At 43.3% G+C, this 25120-nt stretch overlaps 1 protein-coding gene across 3 annotated transcripts in view; it reads left to right on the top strand.

The window, feature by feature from the left end:
* The window catches only part of pdzrn3b (PDZ domain containing RING finger 3b), a 70133-nt gene that overhangs the window by 2302 nt on the left and 42711 nt on the right, over positions 1-25120 (top strand). For 2 of the 3 annotated variants that reach the window (XM_026999616.3, XM_081718381.1), the window contains exons 2-3: positions 588-674; positions 2615-2722. In XM_026999616.3, coding sequence (XP_026855417.2) covers positions 588-674; positions 2615-2722 — 195 coding nt within the window. The remainder of the gene's footprint in view (positions 1-587; positions 675-2614; positions 2723-25120) is intronic. The other variant, XM_081718382.1, reaches the window with a different exon arrangement.

Here is a 25120-nt window from a genome sequence, read left to right as displayed (position 1 = left end):
ATGCCTTTGCTTATGAGAAAGATATGTTGTTTTCTTTTTGTCCTTTTAACAAATGAAATCTATCATCAGAAATGTAAAAAAAAAAAACCACTCCCAGAACCACACATGTATGATGCAGCCCATTCTTATTTTAGTGCTCTCAAAACGTCCTGTGGAATTATGGGAAATATGCATTCCACAATGAGAGACCTGTGCTACTTACAGCCAAGATGGTTGCTGGCCATGTACATACCATTAATATCTGTATTATATTTAGGTTCTGTATCCTATGGGGCACAAAACTGACAGCTGATTCAGAGGCTGTACAGAACTATGTCACTGCACATTGCATGGTTTGAGGTTTAGAGCATACAAACTAGTGCATCTGTCCACTTTGGCAGCCTGTACTTTTTTAATTCAATATAAATGAGATCAACTAATGTACAGTGCATTGTATATGTGTCTGTGTTGCTGGAATGCACACTGACCTCACAAAAACGATTTAAAATATACATATATTAAGCTGTGTTTTTAAAAAAAAATGTAATAAAAGAAAATTGGGCAATCTCTTTGTTTCTGATGAGTATTTGTGTCTGTATTCTGTTTAGGGTGGGGAGAGCAAAAGTGTCTCAGTTTTGCTCCACAGGGAGTCTGGGTCTTTGGGCTTTAATATCATTGGAGGAAGACCATGCATGGTAAGTCACAAGCTGTTCCGCCACTCTGTTGTGACATGTAGCTTACCTGAGGAGAATGTTATACATACCTTTAATGTTCCTTAGTTGTAAAACTCCAACCACAGAATTGGGGTAAGAAGATCATTGTCTAATGTTATTTAAGAACCTCCACCTCCAGAGAATGCAGTGTTCCCAGAGTTGGTTAGGAATGGCTTTTAACGGTATTTGAACAGCCCAACGGCCGATGTTTGCTGGTATTGCAGCCTGTTTTGAAGTGGTAGCTGTGCTATCCATATCAGCAAGAGGTTACCGGACGCTTTGAGTTTGTGTGAGGTCTGTCCGAAATAGCAGTGTACTTTGCTGCTCTTACCTGGACCAGTGCAGTGAAAGTTTATCTGTAGAAAGACAGAAGTTTCCCAAACTTATGCACAACACGTCTGACCTAGATTATGTCTGCTTTTGGCCTGAGAAGCTGTCTGATATTTGGCCAGGAGGAGATACTTCTGAGATTTAAGGCATTGTAGCTTTGTCAGCTATCCAGTTTTCTCGCATGCTCCAGGGTGAGACAGTACATCCACGACAGCACATAAGCACATTGCATGTGCCACTGTTGGTTCAGACACAACTGATTCTGTCTGGCTTAAGCTTTTAGAGTTCTCATTCCTGACTACTCATTCCACTGCAGTTAAAGGCACTGCGTCTTAGTCATGGGTTAACGGCCCGTTCGCACATGTTGACCTTTCACATGTCGGCCAAGGGTAGGCACATGTCAAGTGGGAACAGTGTCCTCAAGTAAACAAACATTTTGTTGTTGTTGTTGATGCAATGAGTAGGTGATTGAAGAAGAGAGGAAGTGGGCCAGTAATTAGTTGCAGTGTTCGCAGCTTGACTTCCTGCGGTTTCTCAAGTTTTCCATTAAAAATTACTGTGCTGTGTCACTCGGCTTGGCATGCAGCAGTTTACTGTTTTGATGTGGTTTTTTCAAACGTTCAACCCCCTCCTGCCCTCTGGCCTCCCCCCACCCCAACCCAGGCTATCAGTTTATGGCCCTGTGATGGACACTGATTAGCTCCCTTTGCTCTTCCCATCCCTTTTCCTGACTGAGAACTCTGACGCTACTTCAGGCCTGGGAAGTCTTTCAAGTGACAGACTGTCTTGGCAAAAGTAGCTTAGCCAAGCACAACATAGAGCACTTTATGTGCACCTGCAACCACTTGCATGTAATTTAGGGGGTGAGGAGCCCAGCCGTGAGTAACGGGTTTTAACTAGAATAGGCTGATTGCTGCCATGATAGTTATCTCTGTTAAACTCCAGGCTACATCTGACCTAATGTCATGGGGTCTGTAGTTCCTGAGCACAGCAAGGACAAAAAAGCAAGTCTGTTGCACTCAAATATGTCCTGTTATGAGTTTGTGTGCAGTACAGCAGGTTTCAGAGTGCCAGAGAACATATTGTAGATTATTAAAAATGTTTGTATGATAGAAAAGTGTTTATATTAAACATTCAAATTCTCAATAAAACGCAGACTGCCTTCTAACTTTACTAATTAATTTCTGTGGCGCCTAATCTAATGCCTGTTTTGATATGTTTATAATTAACTTGCAATTTTACAAAAAACTGGACCACCCATTTTACATCAAAAGGGGATAAATTCTGGCGAAATAAACTGGTCATTTACTGGACTTTGGAGTGGTATTCACAGAAGTCAGTTTGGCTTTAAAGGTCTTTTGTCACAGGAACGTATGTCTATTTTAGAGCTAGCCACTTTACGAAAAAAGCTATTTATTAGCCTGCTGATTACAGTAAAGTTTTTTTTCTTGACAGAACATTTGGGAAAACTGCTAGAGTTAAGCAAAATAACTCAAAATGAAAAGTTTTTTGCCCTATAGCAAATTGGATTAATTCAATATAATAAATACAAATAAATTTAAAATAGTTACAATAAGCTGTTGAATTTTCAGGACAATGAAGATGGGACCTCAAATGAAGGAATCTTCATATCAAAGATTGTGGACAATGGACCAGCAGATAAAGAAGGGGGACTTCAGATTCATGACAGGATAATAGAGGTATGTGTGGTAGCAACAATTAACTCTTTTTAAAAAAAGTTCTCAAAAAAGAGACCAACATAATCAATCATAAAAGGCTTTTTGCCCATCAAAGGAAAATAAAGATACTATAAAGTACTACTTTATAAAGATAGATAAAGATACTACTTATGTAGTTATACTTTAGCCATGAACCATATATATTGGACAATTACTTAACAACAATGACTAAACAGTAAATGGTAACTTAATAATAACTTTATTACTTAATAATAAAAATATGTCTTCATTAAAGGAGGGAGCCTGATTTGGGGGCCTGATGAAGCTGAAGTTGCTTCATAGTAGTAGAATGGATGAGAGACACAGTCAATGATTCACCCCCAAATGTAAATGGGGAGGGAATATTATGGAAGGCCATAACTATTCTTTGATTTAGCTGTGTAATTGAGTAGACTGAGTACTTTACTGACTGAGTACTTTTCTGACTAAGTACTTTAATGACTAACTAGTTTACTTACTGAGTACTTTACTGACTTTAAAGAATTCTTCCCATCAAGCTGTTGCTCTCTTACTTCAGTAAATAATTAGACTGTATCAAACGCCATGACTCTCTGGGGTTAATAATTTTGGGTGCACAAAGTATTTAACAATGGATGCCCTGAATTCAGACACACCTTGTTATAAATGTGCCACACACTAGGCATAGAATAGCACATGGCTTTATATGTTTAGGTAAGTTTCTGTATTTATTTATGTTTTTACTATATACACTCATGGCAATGTTCTAAGAGAATATACCACTGTGATTTTTTTTTTTATGGTGAAGATGTGCTGATGTTTCAGCTTAGCAGGAAAACTTTTGGCTCAGATATGCTCAAAGCCATCATGATGACAGCCTGAGCCACCGAACACAATGACAGTCCAGCCGGCACCTGGCGACTTAAACCTGTGAAAAATGCCATCCTCCCTGTATGCAGGAGACCCAGGGTTGGATCCAATTTTGGGTGGATGTGTTTTAGCATGAGTTATAGGCATGGGTGCCTGCATGAAATGTTACGCACTGGAGCTGAGCCTTGCTAGGGGGTTATATGGCTACTTGTTTGTGCTAACAGCAAAAAAAAAAAAAAATGATATAGCCATATTCTTTATTTTTTGTCATTTTTGCTTTTTCAGATAGATGCTACATTGATATTGTTGTCAGTTGTGGTTATCTTTGGGGGGGAAAGTCCAAATTTTTTTTATGCTCATAAAAGAACATGTTTTGTTTTCCTAAACATGCCATGCAAGAGCATGTCAGTAGACCTATATATTTTGGGCATTTCTCAGTAGACCTATATCTCATTTGGCATAGTTACTAGGTTTATGAAGGAAAGTTCAGAATGTGTAGTGCTCTAGTTCTGGCTGCTGTGTATTGAGTGTCCCACAAAAGCCAAAGTAAGACCTTCTTTAAATAATCAGCATACCCTGCCCACAGTGCACTAATGTGGCTGTGTAATGTTGCTGCGTTCAGGACCTTTTATATGCACAAAAGACCCACTTAAAAAAAAAAAAAAAAAAATCTATGCAATGGCTTCTCTGCCATTTTAAAGAGGTATAATTATGTCCTTTGTTGGCTGAGTTTCAGCCTTAAGGTTGTTTTTTGTACTGAATTTGGGAAGTGTGTGAATCTTAACACTATGAAACTGTGGGTGGTACCATACACAATCTCTAATTTTTGTAATTAAAAAATGGACTTTCTCCAGAAATGGGGGGTGGGGGGATTGCACTGTTTTACGGAATTTAAAGGCAAATGGCTAGATCCACGGTTTTTGTTGTTTTTTTCTCTTTCTTCTGTTGTATATAGCTAAACCAAAAGCCAGCGGTCCGCTCCTGATTCCCTTGCAGGGCTCAGGAGGCCCAGCTTGCGTTTGCATATTTAAAATGTGGGCCAGTCCGGCTCTCTGGGTCCTGCCACTCTCCTGTTTCGCCCCCTTTCCTCACTTCGGCTCCTCTTTTCTCCTGCATGTTGGGATCAGGCTGGCCACTTTGGGAAGGCTGTGCGTCTGTCAAAATTTGGGCTATTTTGTGTGTCTGAACTGAGAGACTGAGCAAGGTGAAGCCAGAGAAGTTCTGTGTATTAGAGTTGTTACCTGGAGTTTTTTTTTTTTTCACTAGTCTACAGCTGTGACACTGAAACGTCTGCAACAGAAACATTGTCAATACTGATGGTCTTCTCTGAGTGCTAGACAAGTCCAATTAATCTGACATCTCTCTCTTTAGTGTGTTCTTTTGACCTAACTGTGACCGTAGAAGTTAAATGTTCAAGTTGTTTAGTTAGCTGTCTTGCATGACATCAAGATCTGCAATGTTAGCATCACTTCATTTCAAGTATTACAGCAGTCTGTTTATCAAGAGACTGTGATTTATATCCTAAAGAATAGTGGATTGTTCTGAGATGCAACATTTGTTGGCAGGATCTTATGGTAGTCACACGTTGATAGACTACGAATCATCACACTGATGAAAGTGGCGTGATGCCACTGGTGGCGAATCTGATACTTGCACATAGGGAATCAGCATTGCTGGTGTGGACCACATTTTCAGAAGCAAATCCTAAAAGAAAAGTGGCCCAAAGCAGTTTTATCAGACAAAACGAATAGTAATTGCCTACATCCATTTACCAAATAAACATCTTCAGGCTGTGTGCTTTTGTGTATAGCCCAGTCTTGGTTATATTGCCATACTCGGAGAAGCTCCGATTTCACTGGTATATTTGGTTGTAATAATGTAAAGTTATATCATAATGTGGCATGGGCCATATTGCTCCACCTTTCAGTAAGTTTAGCGTACCTTGTGCACATGTTCTTGACGGTGGTAGAGGTAGAAAGGGGCTTTCCTGAACACAAATCACCATCCGTGCATCATTCCTAAATGACTTGCCCCAAGGACCATCTGATCCTTAAAACCAAGCTCAAATGAAATACAGCTGCCTTCCCTCATATTCCAGAGAAAACCCAAGTCCATAATTGCTAACATCTATTCGTGAGAAATCAAGAATATATCCAAAAATGTTCTGATGCCAAACCCTCGTGCTGGTGTCAGCCGCAAAAAGGTTACATGTACGTATATAACATATGCATAAAGATCCAAAATCTCTCTGCAAGATCCAAGAAGAAAGAGTTGTGTAATGGCAGATGTCCGTGCTTAGTTACTCTGACCCAGGCTCCAGTGAATCTGTGCATGAATAGCTCCTTGTTTGGTGGAGACGTTTTCTCCTAAAAACCCCTCTGGTGCTATGTTTACTTTCACTTGCTCTGCACAAGCTGAAAATCTTCACACTGAGTGAGTAGTCATGTTTGCTTGCAAAGATTTGATAACCATGTTTTACTGGACTTAACCCAAGGTTTTGCACCTAGAACAACATCTGCTTCAGACCATGTGACATGGTTGCATTCATTTTGGTAAAATTACACCTGTACAAATTATAATGAATTTTTGGTATTTTTTTAATGCAATCTTTAAAGGGTATCCAGCCACATTTTTTTTTCTTCTTTCTACTCGCCTTGATTGAGAAGCACAGGGAAGCAGTGATCTGCCCCATAGCGACTAGAACAAGAACATGCTTACTTCCTGGTAATGACTTGGAAGCATGCCAAAGTACATCATTTAAGGATCTTTTTGATCTAAAAATGGTTTCTACTGGTCATTTCATTTCAAAACCAAGACACAAGAGACCTTTAGGATTCAGAATGCTTTTCGCTGTCATTGTATATGAGATTTCTAAGCAAAATATAGTTGTATGCAGTTAGGCACCATATTCTAATGGTTATTGCTTATTACCGACATGCATGTTCATAAACAATTAGTCAAATATCCACTAATCTGTGCATGTAAGTGAAAATAATTTTGCTTTGAGTTGCAGAGGGGATGGACGATTAAGAGAAGGCAGTATAGGCTGCGGTTGTAAATTTCACCTTGTAAAGGCTGCGAACACTCGTGGGTCGGAGGTTGAACAACAACCCACGTTTTAAAAAGCACCAGCACAGGCCATGAGTGCAAAACCTGGGAGTGAAGTGCTGACTCCAGGGAACATTTTTGGTTATACTAGCATTGCTCATCTTTTCAAATGAAAAACAGGCTTGCAAGTTTCTGTTGTATTATTTGCTAGCCAGTGAGCATATCCTATCTGAGAAGAACGTGCTGGCAAATGCCTTGACCTTTGTAGCAATGCTTTCTAGCAGTACCTGTAGTTCTGTATCCTGATGGAGTTGCCAAGATACTAGATTACCTACTGAGAGGCACTTAACACCCTACACCTTCTCCAATTACTTTAGTTGGGCTGGTGCTAAAATGCTGCTTAGCATGGTTGCTACTTAATAGATTGTGTTAGAAGAGTCAAGATGAAGGGGCCCACTGCTAGCATGCAGATGAGACTTTATGTTCTTATGTAGTGAGGGTGTCAACATTCCTTTCTGCTTCTGCTTAAAAGGAGCTAGTAGTTTAATCAGTCCTAATAAAAGAGCAAGGAAGCAGAAATATTTCAATTGTGTATATTTGTGGTTTTAAAGTGTTAAAGCTTTGATTTTTGCTGGTCATGTGTCATATTATCTCAAGTTGAATTCAGTCAAGGTGAATGCATGTCTTAATGCACTTTAGATTTTGGTTTTTGAAGAGGTGTTTTTGAGATCTGAAACTCTGACCCAAGTTAACCATTTAGCAAGGGGCCTCTGAAATGCCTTTAAAGTGGCCAAGCTATTCAGGAGCCTTTTTGTTTTCTTCTGAGAAAAAGTGCAGAAGTGAATCCTATGAATTCTCCTGCTAGTGACGAAGGGATGTTTGAAGCCTTCATTCGAATGTTGCTCTTCATTAGCACACATAAACACCCTGTCTGCCATCAACCTACTAAATGTTTATGATCAACTTAAATATTTTTGGATCAGGGTCACCATTCTTTATTTCCCCAGGGACACAGAGTCAGGTCAGACCAGCATGGGGTTGAAACTCCCTCACATCCCTTGTCCTCTTACCAGTGCCACTAAGTTGTCAGAGGACATGGCATCTTTAGCTTGGCATGTGTCACAAGGTCCCCTGTATTTATTTCTGACCAAAGGCGGTAGCTATTTCATGGAGGGGTTGGGGGATCACATGGTGTTTGGTATCTGATGGCAAGAAGCAGGCCTTTGTGAAGGACTTTATTGGATTTGGGCTCCTGCGCTGGTGTGTGTCTTGCCTTGCTGAAGCACACAAGCGGTCCAAAGGTGGGGCCAGCTTGCCTGCAAGAGTGCTCTATAGGGGTCTGTCACTATCAGCTGAAAGGTGCATTCCAGCTTGGCCGGTCTTGGCTAACTCAAGACATTAAATCCAACGGAAGTCTTAAAGGGACCATAATTAGCATCGGGTGCAGGCTGCTGTGGAAGTGGTGCATGCTGGGATTGAGCAAGACAGCTTTGTGTTATGGGCTAGAGAGTAGCTATGCATGGAAAAAGTAGAGCTTTGTTTTCTTAACCATCAAGGGCAAAGTGAGAGGAGACAGAGAACAAGCGAGCCAAAGAGTTGTTGTAATCGCAGAACATGAAGTTTGTTCCTCGCTGTTGGCAAACTTGATCCGTTCATTGTCAGTGCTCTTTAAAACCATCTTTGTCTTGTGAAATATTGAATCTCCTCCTTCCATCTCAAAGCAGAGGCTCCTAATGCTGTTATAATGGAGTCATTCAGTCTGGCTTCAGCCTACTGTAAATGTGCCCTGAAAAGCAGTTAATAAGAGACCATGCCTTTACCTTTTCTATATTTACCTCAGAGTGCTCATTCATGGCAAACCAAAATGTCTAGAGACCTAAAATAGCCATGTCAGATTAAAACTAATTGTCTTGCTAATCAATCAAGTGGACTGGCATAAATATAATGGTAACAATAGACTCAGGTTGCCCAACCAGCTGCTCTTTCAGTCGGAGTCTTTTGAACAGCACCACCCACCCACCCACCCCCAATGTATGCTACCCACCCCACCATCTTCCTAATTAACTACCCTCAATTAAATGCTAATAGGCTGATTAACAGGGGCCGTAATAGCACATTGCTTCCTTCTGGTTTCCCTCAAGTAATCCAGACCAGACCCTCCGGTCTGTTAATCAAGTGCCCTGCTTTGAGCGTCCACAACTTTTAGGTATGCTGGCTAAGCTCAAACTGTTATGACCCAGCTCACACAAGTATGGTGCATGGTAAAAAAAATAAAATAAAAAAATAATGCCACAGTTTTGTCTGGGATTGCTTCATTTCTAATTATTATTTGTAGTTCAAAACTGAACCGTGGATATACTCTGACTGGTCAAATGCTTAGGGGGTTATTTGCCCCGTTGTTGGATCTTCCAAATCAGCATGTAATGCTGGTTGATGTTTACCATAAGTATCATGTTTTGATTTTTGAAACAGTTCATGCTATGCTTGTGCCTGGACTTTTGAACAGACTTCAAAGGCCTAGTCAAGCTCTGGATCAGTTTCGCACTGTGATGGCAGAAGCTTGCTAACAGCAACATATCAAAACCATGACTATTGACATGCACAGAGTGCTTACTATGTTCCTTTACTGTAAGCACATCCTGTCCTAGAGCAACTGTGGCACAACAACTCTTGGTTTGGTCTTTAGCAGTAGCAAGATGGTCAGCTATTTTCTCCAAATATGGTAATAAAAGAACCAAGTCATTTATGACGCTGTTCATTTTTACGGTGCATGAAGATAGTCTTCCTGTTTTAAAAGCCTGCCTCCCAGTGCTATTTTTTTCTTCCCCCAAGTTGAAGCAGAGTTACTGCAGACCTTGTAAATGTTCTTATTGAAATGACTATACTGTAATTTAAGCAAAGTTTGCGCTGTATTTCAGCGACCCTTTCACGATCTAACATTAAAGTGTGTCTGCCTGGGAGGGGCAGCCCTGCAGTCACGTTTCCTATCATAAATCACTGACGTACAAGCCCGTGCTTTTCTCTTTCCTCCAACAAATGGAAAATTGTAAAGGGTAAAGCTCTAATGTGTCGGCAATCATGGAATCGCTCCACAACGGTGCTGCGTTTTCCATTACAGGACAATACCACAGAGGATCTGCGCTCCTATTATGTGAAGTGAAAGTAGAGGATACAATTAAAACCAAATAGCTAGTACACCTTTAATAATTGTTTTACAGCATGCTTTGGGCAGCACCCATTAGCTCTAGGATCCTTCAGTACAGTTTATCTAATGGGGCCCATGTGTTTTCATCCAGTACATCTAGATGGGGGCTGAGTGGGATGGCTTCCACATATTCAGTTAGTGCCCATTGGAAGTACCACAAAGGACACATGGTCAGAGTTTGATGATTCGTGGGGTTTTTTTTTGTTGTTGCTTTTTTTTGTCAGGCAGGCTTCGACTATCAGACTGCTTTTCTATAACGCGATGCCTCCTAATCCTAGCAACACAGGACTGCTTCAGAGATTCCTTTGCTCCAGTCTCCCCGCCAGCTTCTCTCTTCCAACGGCTGTTGGAACGAGCAGGCTTTCACAGTCCAAACAAAGCGCAACCAGCCACCGCTGGGCGCCCTTCTCATGCAAATGTGTGCAAATAGAAAACTTCACTGCCAGGCAGACTCTTTGACAGGCGCCCAGCCCTCCGCACCCAGCCCGTCACCCCCAGAGAGAGATGTAGTCTCTTTCACTTTTACCTTCTACTTTTGATGTGAGACTTCCTACTCCTTTCAAGTCTGAGGCAGACAAATTTGCTAGCCTGGTTACAGCAAGTAAAAAGCAGTAGGCTGGGACCAGCAATCCTGGATGCATCTTGTATTCACATCAGGGAACTATTGAGTCAACCAGTTATAACATACAGAGGCAGTAATAAGTGACAACAGTGCCACCCTAAAAATATCAGCCAAAAAAAAAAAAGCTTGAATGATGAACGGAGTCCAGTTTTCCAAATAAGGACACTTACACAGACTTTTAATCAGCAGAGGAAAATATCTACCAGCTAGGATCTCAAAGCTTAAGAGCTAAGGTTAGAGTCAAATGTGACAGACGTGACAAACTTGATAGACATGTAAAGAGTTTTCAAGATCCAGTGATCCAGTGAATGGTAACATTCAGGGTTTTATTTTATTTTGCATTTTTGTTTTTTAAATTTTTTTGTTGTTTCCTTTTGTTTTGGTCCACCAGATAACATTTTTGAGCTTGCATATGATTGATTTGTGCCATTGATGGTTGAGGGTCCATGCTGAAGCTGAGCTGCAGGACAATGTGTCATTTTTGATTAATATTAAATTAATATTAAAAACCAGAACTCTGCACTGCAGGTGAGCTCTTCAACATGTTGAACTGCATTCCTGTTTAAATAAAATTTCAACCAAATAATTTCATTTTTATCCATTCATTTTTCATTTGGTGTCGTGCTAATCCATTACGTTGGAATATATAATGCAGTATAAAAAACGGTTGTGTTTGCCTTGGCATTGCTTGTGAAGGACTCCAAACCGATGGAAAATCCTAAATAACCTGTGAAAAACACTGGCTACATAGTCTAGCTGTGCAGAGAGCAGAGCGAGAGAGAGGGGAGCTTTGTCCAAGGTCCTAGTGCTTTGAGTCCATACCTGCCTGGATTCACACTGGGACAGTAGACAGGCGCCCATCACAGAACCCGACCTCATGCGAAGATGGTGAGGATCGGGAGAGTCAACTTAAGCCGTGGAGGGGGTCAAAGATGAAACGGACTGAGCCAGAGAGGATGGTCATTTAGCCCGGCAGGGTGTTTTTTAGTTGCTGAGTTTGGGGGGGACCAACGTAGGGGGGGTAGAGCAGGGGCAGGTTTAGCACAAGCCCTGTTCGACAAGGTAGGTGATGTTAAATAAACCAAGCCACATCTGCAGGGAGGAATCAGGTTTCTGACTGTACTGGCAACCTGACAACCGTTCCTTTGTGGACTAGCAGAGACTCTCCTCACTCTGCACAGCTATTCCTTCCGCCCCCCCTCTCTCTCTCTCCCTCCTCTCTCTCTCTCTCACACATGGCATTTGATTTGCAAGGGGTAACTTTCAATGCATCATTTAGATATATGCCAGAGATCTTTTCATCCTTGTTTTTCTATGATGCCATCAACTAACTTTATGCTGTCTGGGCAAGTTGTTATCTTGGACATGGTTATGAAGAGGTGGGGGTGGGGATTATAGAAGGAGTGAAAACAAATTGGTAGCAAAAGAATTCAGCTTAAGAAATGCCCACCTGATGTTTAGACTCAGATAAAGTGGTTTTAATCTGTGAGGAGAGCACATGTCATCAGCCTAAATGGCTGTGAAATCCTTTTTTTATGAACTGGAGAGAGGAGAGGACTGCCTAACGCACGTGCCAGAGCCTATATTTCAGGCTTTTGTCCCGTGACCTAAGTTGCATAATAGATTTAATAGATTCGTGTTTTTGTGTTTAATAATTGTTCTGTGAGTGTGTTTATTCCCAGAAGTTTGAGAGAAAGAGTGAGTGAGAGAGAGAGAGAGAGAACTTATAAAGGCTGAATTTAACTGTCCCCTGCTCTATTGCTATATCAGGGTAACAGCTGCTGTTTTGTATGTCAAGGCATACTAGCTGCCTTAACTCAGTTTCCAGACAGGGCTGGTCTTGCACAAGGCTCCTGTTTTCTGCTTTATTACAGTACCCTTAAAACAATCTTGCTGCATTCTTAGTTCTCAAGTTATTATAATTATGTACTCAACAAACAAAAATAATAATATCCATTATTATTATTAATATTATTATATAACAGTAATAGTTCTTTTGTATATTGATAGGTCCAGGAGATCCATTTTAAGCCAAGGTCAGGTAAAGCTGCAGCAGCCTCCTACCAGCCAGCATGCTGCTGAATTTCAAACTCTGGACCGAATTCCGGGAGTTTCAAAGAAATGCGAAGCAGCTCCCTCCAGCTGGTGAACATCTAGGTGTGGTTTGCACATGGGGTTGGGGTCAAGACTGTACAGAGCAGTTGAACAAGTTTATACTGTTGTCCTGGATCTTGTTTTCCACAAGTTTATAATAGATTTAAGCTTTGAAAAGCATATAAAAGATTTAAGCATTGAAACTGGATCGAGTGTCCTGTAGTGTAAACAACTTCATGTAGGCCCAATTTTATGCTAGCATAACAGTATAGCATAGTTTAGCATGCTATACTGCCATTTTGAATATACATATTTTGAATAAATGTAGCTGGAACGTTATATCAGAGTCTTGGGATAGGCTTGAAGTTGATGATGTGCTAATGACATTAGTAGATGTCATGGCAAAGAACTAGCAAGCAGGTATGGATGGCTGTTTTCTTGTCCTGCCTGATTTCAGTTAAATTTCCTGTTTGATTTTTAAAGCAACTGGAGTCCACTCTTGCAATAATATTTTCCAACATTATCACCCATGTTAGGCTCCAGAAATGAGGACCACATGTTTGGTTACATTTTTAACATAAAGGGGTGTGCGTGTGTGTGTGCGTGTGTGTGTGCGTGCGTGCGTGTGTGCGTGCGTGCGTGCGTGTGTGTGTGCGTGCGTGCGTGCGTACCCTGCCTTTCCCCAAGGTTCCGGAGGCAGATGTGCCAGATATGCTTGTCTGTTTGGACGTCTTTAGCGACTCAGCTTGGTTGGTCTTAACGGAGACAGAGGGGTGTCCATCTCTGTGCTGTTGGTCCTTCGACTTTTTTTTGCGAGAGAGTCTAAAGAGCTCCAAGCTCCACACGCTCTTACCTGAGAGGAAACTGTCCTGCATAACGTACTGTTGTATGTCTGTTTATTAGATTTAGTTCACTGATGACAGGTGTGCTGTGTGTGTGGTAGTTTAGCAGTTTCATTGCTGCTTAGTTCTTTGTCAGTTCGTTCTCTGATTCTGAGCACTAAGCTGTTCTTTTGTTTTCGCGGTATTCTGCAGACTCCGGTGGCACTGCGAACGGTCCCACTTACTACATATTCCACTTAAGAAGCCTGTGCCCATTAAGATCTCACGAGCCCCCAACTTGGTGTAGTCTCCTACACTGGCGCTTCCTGTCATTCCCCGTTGGCCCCAAGCATCTAAATATTTCCGAAAGAACCTGGAGATCCTCCAGGCGCTCGTTGATATGTCCAAAGCATGTGAAGAACACTCACCGTCCCAGCCGCTGCTCGCCTTGGCTGGCTGGAGAACAGCATGCGCAGATCACGGTGAGCTGGTCAATATTTATGTAAGCGCACATAGCAGGAGGGGAGGCCCGGCTGGCTGATCAAACGAGTCTTTCATGTAAGCCCTCGTGGAGACTCGGCGCGCAGAAAGCTTTAAACGCGGCTGAGGGTAATCAGGGCGAGGTGGGGTGAGGCCAGGCGAGGCGGGGCAGCTAGCAGTGCACAGGGCACAGGGTTAGTGAGCTGGCAGGCAGCATGGAAGGCTGTTCCTGAATCTGATTCTGAAAATCCTGTAGACGCTGATGTCTAATTTGTACTTGTGGAAAAGAGAGAACACCTTGTGTATGGACGCTTTTGTGCATGATTGAATGAAACTACTAATACAATAAAAATAAAATTTCTCCTGAGTTTAATAGATCTAGATCACTTATCACAATGTGGTTTACCAGGCTTTTTGTTTGGTCCCAGATTAGACTTTTAATTGTGGGCTTTACACATTTTACAGTATGAAATAGGATGAAATCTCCCAATCTGGTCTTCTGGAGGGCTGTGGTATAATGCCTCTCACCAACATACCACATACCACTTCGTACCACTTCATGTCCACGTTAAGCTGGGAACTTTTATATTTTCATAACCATCTCCTCAAAGCCATAACTTCTAGCATTCTTCAGCTCTGCGGCTCCCACCACCTCCTACATCCTCCTACATTGTGGAGTGTTTGCACCGAAACGTATAATCCATGCGGCCATATATTTTCACGGAACGGCAGGGGAAGACGGCTGAAGCTACTCTCCCCCTACGTCAGGCATACTTTAGTGACCTGAGAATGAGGCAGAACCATGTGCCTGCAGTCACTGGAAACCTTTATTCTCTTTGCGGTCTTGCTAGCTCGTTCATCACACTGTAAATGAGATAGAAACCAGCACGTAGCTGGGGTCGGCGGGCACGTCATCGAGGAGCAGGGCAGGCATGGCCGGTCTCCCAGGATTTGCGCCGGAGCTAATTCTTGCATAGCCACCGGGCAGCAGGCTAGCGGCGATTGTGCGCTGTGAATTGGATGACATGATTCATGAGCCGCAGGGATCCAGCCTCCTGACACTCCAGCCTCTCTGCGGACTCCCCTCACAGTCGACCGGGCTAGGGCCTGAGCCTGTTCATTACAGCGCGCTCTCTCTCTCTCTCTCTCTCTCTCTCTCTCTCTCTCTCTCTCACATGACCAGAGGCTTCCCAACTGAAGTCAGAAACTATCCTTATTCCTTTCTTGACCATCCCTCTCACCCTCTGTCTGGCCCCTGAACGGTGTACCTAAGATTACTGAGCTGTGACTCCTGAAGGAAAAAATGCAACATTGTGGTTGGTTTCATACTTCATTTTGGCCTGAAGTGTCCAAAAGCCAAAGGAGTGGCTCAAGCTAAACAATAACTCTAAAGCTGGAAAAACTGACAGCAGAACCCTTGTTGCACATAGAAGAAGAAATGGTCCCTTTTGTTTAAAGCCCACGTCCAAAATAACCCATTGCAAAATGCAGTTTAAATGTGATGATCTGAGATTACTTGTCAAGTGCAGTGGCATTGGTTTTGATGCATGGAATACACTACAATCGAGTTAGCATGGCAAATACCTGCACATTGGCTTGTCAACGCATCGACCGGTTTTGAAGCAGTAATTAAAACTGTCCCACGTGGCATTTGCTCAGCGAAGCCGTGCTGGGACCGTGGATTGCTTCATTGTGTCGCTGCCCAGGATTGCGATAACCAAGCTGCTGTCCCTGTAACCAGCATTCGGCTAGCAGTGCAAGTGTGAATGACTCACGCTTGCATGCGCTCGTTTGTTATGTGATGTCTTTTGCGCATGGCTGGACAGTTGCACCCAAAAAGAGATGATGGTGACGCTGGCCTCGCACCCCGTCCCCCCACCATTCTGAGCCAGATATTCCCACAATGACAAGCAAATGTGCAAGTTTACATTTGCAGTTGTTAAGTGAACACACAGGTTTGGGACGATGCTACATGTCAGTTGTGCAGTTGCCAGTTGAGAACAAGATTGCTCAGATTAGCTCAGAGAGGCTGCCTGTCTTTGCAGTTCCTGTAAAAACCAGTTTACATTTGACTTTCACAGACGACTGGTTATCCTCCCCCATAGCTACAAACATACACACAGACACAGTGAGGTCACGCTGATATTACAAGTCATGTCTTAACCATATACAACACTATAATGTAATGAAATCACTTTCACTATTGCGTTGCTTTCTCTCTCACACAAACAGTATACACCGTCACGATTTTCTGACTCTCCTCTCTCCCCAGACATCTCTCTCTCTCTCTCTCTCTCTCACACACACACACACACACACACACACACACACGCACGGACATATGCGCATGTATGCACTCAACCTTCCTTCCCCCTGCCCTCTGCCTCAGCAGCACACACACCTCACTGAGCACTCCGGTGAGGAGCACCGCAGGCCTGAGACCATGCGGTTCACTTAACCACGTCTCTTTGTTCACACCGCTTTTCATATCCTGCTAAGACATGCCTCCTTTTTGCTCTCATTGCTAATTGATTAACAAGGACTTCTTGAAGTGTCAGCTTTGCCAAGTCCTGACAGCATGAGGACACAGAGGGAGAGAAAAAGGCAGGGAAGGAGGGAGGAAAAGGGGGCTGTTTTATCCAGACCTTCCGGAGGGAGAAACTATCCAAGATAGTCATGTCTGTGCGTGCATCTGGGGAGCTCATTAATAAAAGTTGTTTGTAACAGATTGGACACAGATGGACAAACACTCTCATGTGAAATCACACGCACACATGTGCACACACTCTCTTAGTCAGAGGCTGATCTGTGCCTCGCTTTGAGGCACTGAGTTGTTTCTAATAAGGCAGCCTCAGCTTGGACAATGTTTCTTATGGTTTAGTGAGTACATTAGGTTTTGGTGTGTGTGTGTCGGGGGGGGGGGGGGTGTCATTTTGGTATGGGAATGTACATTTGGAAGCCATTAGAAAGAATACTTAACAGGGCTCGAGTGAGTACATAAGCACTCAGCTTGGAGTGGATGTGGTTGCAAGACTGTGAATACAACATTGGGGGCCTTGTGTCTTAGCTCGAGACTCTCTCTATGCTTCTGACACTTTCTCTCTGCCGCTGACCTACTTTCTCAGAGAACTTTATATTTTAAGTAATTGTGTTATATGTGCTTCGCTTAGACACCCAGATGATCACTGAAGTGATGTTTTAAAAAATCTCCTATTTTAGCCTTCCACTATAACCATATTTCCTGACTGGTCCAGTTCCATCATGTTTCCATGTACAACTAATTAAAGAGCTGTGCAGTTTAAAAATGAGGACATTCAAATGTAAATTGTAACTGGGCTCAAGCAGGAGTGGTCGATTTGTTTAAACTTTTTGTGTACAGTAACCTGGCCAGGTTCCTAACGGGAATGAAAATGTTTCTGATGTGAGGAAGCCATAATGCGAGAAAGACAAAGAGAGGCAGTATGAGCTTTAAAGAGAGGAGGTAGGTGTCACATTGGTGTTTGTAGAGGAGGTAGGTGCCACATTGGTGTTTGTAGAGGAGGTAGGTGCCACATTGGTGTTTGTTTTGCCCACATCACTGGCAAGGAAATGGAATTGTAGAATTGTCTCGTTTTTGCTTACGCACATGCATTGCCCATAAGATGCTTTATCCTGTGTAATCAGATAAATGGGTAAACAAAGTACAAATTACTGTGTTGAATGGAGAACTTAAAAAAAACACCTTTGTATACACATTTCTGAAATGACAATACCACCTGTAAATACATCATAAAAATGTGAAAATCCCATGACGAAACAAGAGTCTGTCAGCATCACCCTGTTGGAATGTAAGCCAGGATGCAGGAGCTGAGGATATTTGAGTCACAGTGTTGCCCTCCACCCAAGGCCAGACAGATCATCAGTCCCAGGCCAGATGTCCCCATATATAGCATGCATTGTGTTTTGGCCTGCTGCATTCTTTATCTTATTTAGACTTCTACGCTTTCCCCAAGTGGATCTGAGTATTGCCCTTGCCGACCAACCTCCCAGTGCCCTGCTTATCTAAGCATATCGGGTTCAGTTCTGAACCGACGCACGCCTGAAGCCAAGGTCAGTCCCATTCACTGTGTGTGGGGTCCAGTGTTACTTCACTGACGGGCACTAGCCAGCAGCACAATGGACCACCAACAGCAAGAAGACACGCCTGCATACTGCCAGCTAGCTGGCGATGGTGTCACCATGTGGTGGAGTGCATGGGACTGCTTTATCTAATTAGTGTTGGACAAATTGCAGTAGGCTTTAAATATGTTTTTGTTGGAATATAGTGAGAATTTCAGCTGAGAATATGGTTGGAATATGGTTTAAATAGATTTTTTGTAGCAGGTTTTCTGACACAGAGAGAGTTCAGCCATTGACTAAAAGGATTTTCAAAGAAGGATCCTTATTGGCAGTTTGTCCAATACTTAATAGGGCATAATTTGAGTCCAGAAACTGTTTTCTTAAAGCTCTATTGCTTAGATGAAACTAAATGAAACACAAACATAAATCAAAGTATAGCTCGGTAATTGCAGAGTAGGGAACGAGCATATGGCAATGTGTGCTTTGCATAAGATATATGGCCTAAATTATCATTCATTTTATAATCATCATATATACTGGTCTGCACAAAATTGAGTTGCTGCTGTGCTCTCGTGCTGTCCTGGCCCTGGAACATCTGTCTCTATACCAACACTACTATACACAGCTGGGCTTCTCATATGACACATGCTGTTATTGCAAGGTGCTGCCCGTGGAAAGCTCCGTTACTGTGATATCCGAGAACATCGTTTGATGTCTTTGGCCTTAAAACTAATACATTTAGGGGACTGAGTAGCGAGTTGTTTGTCCCACCCTGCAATGTCCATGCCAGCAAGTTTTTATATTAGAAAGCAGGCTGTGATGTTAAAAGGTATGTCCTCCCATATTGTCATAAATCTCAGGTTTGGACACATGGAGTGGACACATAAGCCATTTCCTGGTGTTTGGTACAAATTCTGAAGTCAGTCATCTTAATTGTAGTTTTGTTGAATGTGCCTTACACTGAGTTGCTGTTGGCTCTTTTGGATTAGAATTGGTGGGGGATTGCTTTCCTGGAGTACAAATGACAAAATACCATTGATTGTAAATGGATGAGGTCGAACCACAGACAGTGAAGCAGACATTCCCAGACGAACCAACCCATCAAGCAGACCGAAACTGAGCTTCGTTGGAAGTGGAAGGTTACGGAGCTGAGCTAACCCTGAAGACCTCGTTATGTTCGCCTGGAGCAAAGGGCCCCCTCGCACCTCTTCAGCTGTCTGTAGTGACAGTCCAGACACACAGGCCCTTGTGCCAGACTCGTGTTGATTCACAGATAGCCCTTCTGTCCGAAGCCCTAGTAAAAGGTCATTCTTTGCATTCTTCCCTTAGAGCCTTTCATTCTTTGAGGATGACCTTCACACTATCTGTCTATCAGCATGGCTCTGAGAGCCTGCACAGGAGTCGGGGTAGGCAGAAGGGAAGGGGGCACAGGCTGACCCAAGGGACTTCCTCATGTCCGGGTAGACAGATTTGAGAGTGAGAGAGGCTTAATTTTCGACTAGGAAATGGTGTCCAGCCAGTCTGTCTTTTAGATATCTTTGAGTTATAGATGTCTTTTACCATGGAGCAGCACATACTGAAAAACTCTATCTTTGTAAATGCTGTGCTGGAAAGGTACATTACCATGGTGCTGTTTTTTTGGGACATTTCACGCTTTGCAACTCAGTCCCGGTCCCTGTGGACTGGGCTGGTGTTTTCCAAGTTCTTTTCAAAGAGGAAGTGGTTTAAGAGGAAGAGGAGGCAGAGAGGGGCTGGGTCCACTTCAGAGCCATGCGTAGCCCCAGTGGGAGACAGCGGCTCTGTTTTATGTTCCGCCACTAAAGTGGGTTCCCATGATCCCTGCTGCTCATGCACACACACTCACAAAATAGCTGGACGGGAAATGGAGAACTCTGTAATACCTTTAGTCGGTCAAGACTGAGGCATCCATTTAAATCTCACTTTTCTTATAGGCCTTCATTGTCTAAACAAATCAAGCAAGCTTTAAGAGTTGTATGTCATGCTCATGTCCAGAGGTAGGAAAACTTGCAATTGAGAATGACTTAATGTGACATTATCACATTTAAGCCTGGGGATGAGGGGCGGGACGGGGGCAGGACGAGGGCGGGACAGGGGCGGGATGGGGGCATGTCCATGCTTTCATGTTTCTGTCTCTCTCATTTGCTATCTCTCATGTGAAACTAAGATCATCTATTTTCAGTAGGCTTAATAATTAAGGCTGAAAAACAGTGGGAACGGTATCTCTCAGTTTATCTATCTTTCTTTCTTACTTTCTTTTTTAATTTATTTGTCAAGAAGTGCTTTTTTATGTTTTAAAATGGACCTTCTTTGGTTTTTACCCTTCTCAGTTTGTTAATATTGTCTCCCATTGTGTGGTCCAGCATCTAGTTTTTGGATCTGGATGAATATTATTACTTAGGTTGGACCCTGGTGTTTCCTGGGTTTTCCCCATATACACTGTTGTGATCCATTTGCAAACCAGGGGCAGATTTTTCATTCCTGCACCACAGCCTAAGGTGTTTCTGTAGGAATCATAAATCCTGATCTGCTAACATGCCACAGCTAATTGGGGGCGACACGTCCCCTCGTACACAGCCACAGCTGAGGTCCAGAGATGTCATGCCCACACTAATCAACATCAACTGTGTGCAAATTGCCAACACATGCTGCGCGGTCAGTGCAGGAGGTGGGACTCAGGGACCTGGCGGCAAGACTCGGGACTTTGCAGGGAGTGATGTATCTCTCCAGCACCCTGGAACTGGAAAAGTCCTATTTCAGGGTGGGCCAGAGCACATGGCCAGAAATAAAGCATTTTTCTTGTGTACAGTCTGAGTTCTGACTCATGCCTCGTAAAGAATATATGCTGTGCTTCTTCGGGGTTGGAGACAGCTGGTTGCCTTTATGGAGCACACACCTGCCAGATAGTCATATTGTTGCCCAATTGTTTTGTTTTTTCTTTTCCTTCAGTTATTGTCATTTGGGTGACCTCATATGGTGAACTTCCATGCAGAATTCATTTATCAAAGTCTGAGAAAATTAGTTTTAAGATGAGATCAGCAATGGTCTCTCATACAGCATATTTCATTTCTTTGTTTTAGAAATTCATAATCTTTGTGTAACAGGATATTACTGTATCTTGGCTTAGCCTGACTGTGATCAGTTAAATGGTGCCATTATTGCCTGTGATCATACCGGAGCTCTGCCAGCCTCAGACAGCCGCTAGAGATGTGGCTAGAGATCACTACAGCCCTTTTCTTGTTTGTAAATCTTGATGCATAAGTGTGCTTGCGAGACTTCTGACCACCTGGACATGAAGAAGAAAGCATTTAATCATCCAGACACACTTCTGTTCTCCCAGTTATCTATTCATGGTTATACTTTACATTCACATAAAAAATAATAATAATAATAACCATCCTTTGAACCATCTTTGGACCCCATAAGTCTACCTTGCCCTGTTTTGTGGGGGCAAATTAACATTTAGCAGTTGCTCATTCGCATGCACAGATGACTCTTTCTAATTACATTAGCAGCAGACAGACCTGTTCCATCTGTCACCGGGTTCCACAGCTTGATACGGAAACACTATACACACATGAAATAGACGCACACCCTTTTTCTTTAAAAAAAACAAAAAACTTTTTCAGGCTGTAGAAGCAGGATTTGTGCGTCCGCTGACTCTGCTTCTCCTGCCGTGTGCGGTCTCTGGGCCGTGTGGCTCACTGACCTTCCTCTGCCGAGTCTGGCTCAGGTTGAGCTTGCCACCGCCGTGCTGGATGCAGTCATGCCTAACAGGAGCAGATGAGCATACAGCTGGCCCCCAGCGACAGTGCCAAACATCATTTATTTGGGATTCGACTGGCGCTTCAGTCCGAGTGGCGTCCTCATTTCAAAGTGCCGTTAAGGATAGCATCATGGACTCAGTTCATATGGACTCATGCCACAGATGTAAACCATCCTTTAACTCCTTTAAATAACATTTTATGTGTTGGTGGAATAAAACGATTCACGGCCAAAAGATGTATGATGTATTATACATGAACTCTTTAAACAATTTGGAGTCCGTTTTTCTTCCACTGTTGACCTAGATTCTTGGACACTTATGGTTCATCTACTTTAGCAGCACGAATAACTACAGTCACTGTTTGGAAGCTCAGCTGGATATAAGCTGCATGGTGACTAATATCCTGTGCTCCTAGTGTTTCCAGTTGCCATTACTCTTTTCTCTATAGTAATAAAGAATAATAAAAGTCTTTTTGTTTCTTTGTTTGTTTTGGCTTAGTAAAACATAGATCATCCCTCTTTTACAGCAAGTTAGACTTAATAAAAAAGACATTACATTTTTAGATAGTTATTTTTGGGTAGAAGCTCTGTTCTTCATACAAGCTTTCTTGTAATGCATATAGTGTTTACCATTATCATGTTCTCGAGATGTTTGAATAGTGGAACACTCAGAAACGGCCTTCTGGTGACACTTGAACCGGCATTACAGAGTTGAATCGCAGGTCACTGCCCATCAGATTCCATCTTTTACCACTGAAAGCCAATGGCCTCCTGCCCTTCTGCTTTCTTCTTCTACCCACACACCACCATTGTGCCTGCTGTAATTAGTAAACTGAGAAACAACTTGTTTGGTGTTGGGCTGCACGTGCACAGCCAATCCCCTTTGTCTGTTATTCTCTTCAAATTGCAGTAAAACAACCAGATGAGAGCTCTGGCCTTCTGGATGACCAACTGCATTTTGCAAAATCCATTTCTTGAACACATTATTCTCAAAGAACAAAATAAACCGAACTAGATGGGAAAGGCTGATTTATATGTAACTACTTTTTTTTTTTTTTTTTTTTTTTTTTTCCCAAAACTTCAATATCCTGTTTGTAATTGGGCAAGATTTATCTTGATTTCATAATGTCCGCAAGTAGATTCTTGGGCTGGCTTCCCATGGGCATTTCCAGCTCCAGTGCTGTAGTTGTGTAGCTCTCAGTCTGACCCACAATCTTTTTTTAAAGTATTTTGAGTGATGCTTCCATGTACATGTTATGACATTGTTACTCTAGCTTTGGTTTGCAGTGCCTTTCAATTTCATCATCATTAGCATATCAAGGGTCTGAGATGTGGAATTTATCAGAACGTAATTTGTTGTGAAAAATAAGCTGGCACACAAATCTCCTGACTTTGAAGCCCCAGCAGTAATCAGCTTCACTGGGAAACCAACAGCTCTGAAGAGGGCATGGTGGCATGCTGGCATGCGATGTCATTTTATCCATGTGCATGTCTCTCCCTGTAGATTTAGGCTGAAAACCGCCAGCGATACTGCAGTCTTTTGGCATGCTTGAAACTCAGGAACATCTGAGAAGCTTGCTGACTGCTCATTAACAGATTTTACTATTAGTCAGCCTCTGTTATTGGCATGCCACCTGCATTACTGGTCCCCAAAGACGCTAGCGAACCTTGCGATTCAGTTCAAAGCAACCCAATCAGAGACTCAATAGCAGTCTTATATTTAGCCATTCCAAAGCTCCTTCCTGCCCTAAATCTGCTAATACTGTATCAGAATGCAGCTTGGAAGGCCCCTGCGCGCGTGCTCACACACACACACACACACACACACACACAGAGCTGCAGCTGTTTTTTGTGAGCTGAGGAAAGGGGAATCTTCTGGAGGGAACTTGACAAAAGTTCCATCTGATGAGAAGAGCAGAGAGAGGGAATGTCTGTGTGCACGTGACTGTGCATGCGCACGTGAGTGTCCTAACTCTCTGGCTTTTTTTATGTGAATAGCATACCCCTAGATTGGAGAGAGGTTTTTTTCCCCTTCACTTGGGGTCCCATGTTTGTTTATAGCATGTGATCTTCACCAGTGGCACACTGCTGCAAGCCCCAAGTGCACTATTTGGAACATGGGGTTTTAATTAAGGCCTGCTCCATATGGAGGCTCTTTTAAATGCCCACATTCATGCTAGCCCAGAGCCTAGCGAAGCCAGCCTCTTCTCAGAAACCCCAAACAGAGGTGCTCTTGTATGGTGCTGTCAGCTTTCACGGTTTGGGGGGGGGGGGGGGGGGTGAGAGAGTGAAATGCCTCACACGGACTGCTAAGTATGTCTCCTGTATGAGGGCTTGATGCCAGTAGAGTACTGTGTGGCAAAGGCAGATTGCCACTGACCTCCATTTGAGAGGTCCAGCACGCACATGGGTGCGGCGAGGTGAAGCGGCTTTACGGCTTTCGGAAGCAGATGACAACGCGGCGATGGGCTACCCAGCCCACTTCCGGCGCCATCACTCTGAATCGCCGCGCACATGTCCCACATTATAGAGACTCCTCGGCGCTATTCAGGTGGACTCCATGAACATGACCTGCAGCGTTCCCCCCTCCGCTTCCGCGCACACGGTCACCAGAGTGGTTGCTGCTTGGTGACATTTGCTGTCGGGAGGTGATATTCCGCCCGATGGATCATTCCAGAACACCTGAAGCATCCGCGAGACAGTGGAGGGTGGAGCAGAAGGGACAGGAGGTGGGGAGGAGGCGCAACACAGCTGTATTGGCAGCTGCACCTCAGGCCCCACCCTTTACATCCTTGATTGGTCACATCTGGCATTGATACCCCTGTTTAGGCCACAAATAGAGGGGCAGGACCTTGTTTTACTGTGCCATTTTTCCAGGCAGCAACCTCCAGCCAATATGCGAGCTTTAACATGCGAGAACCTCCCTCGTGTAGAGCAGATACCCTTCAGTGTCCTTTGATAAGTCTCAACCCTTTGGGCTCTTATTCAACTGCGATGGTTATCTGATCTGGATGGAGATAGTGGCCCCATTTTTTCCCCTTACTAGTGCGGTTAGCCTGAACTAGTGTGACCTTCTGATGACACAGTGGTCCCAGCTCCGATTGGCCTTCACTCACTGGCAGGGTGACACAGGCCCAAGTGCGAAACATGATACCTGCCAGACAATGTTCTTGGCCAGCATCCTGGTCCCACCATAGAGCAAACGGGGCTGAGAATGGACAGAGCTGAGCTAGTGGACCGTGGTGCTGACCCGGGTCTGGTAACCGAGAAGGGGGGAAAAAAAGAAAGGTGGGCTTTGAAAATGTTTTAGAGAGAGAGAGAGAGAGAGAGAGAGAGAGAGAGAGAGAGAGAGAGAGAATGAGAGGCAGGGAGAGAAGAAG

Source organism: Electrophorus electricus, chromosome 7 (assembly GCF_041902795.1).
Source record: "Electrophorus electricus isolate QZ-2024a chromosome 7, ASM4190279v1, whole genome shotgun sequence".
NCBI lineage: Eukaryota > Metazoa > Chordata > Actinopteri > Gymnotiformes > Gymnotidae > Electrophorus > Electrophorus electricus.
This window is presented reverse-complemented; position numbering and strand designations above follow the sequence as displayed.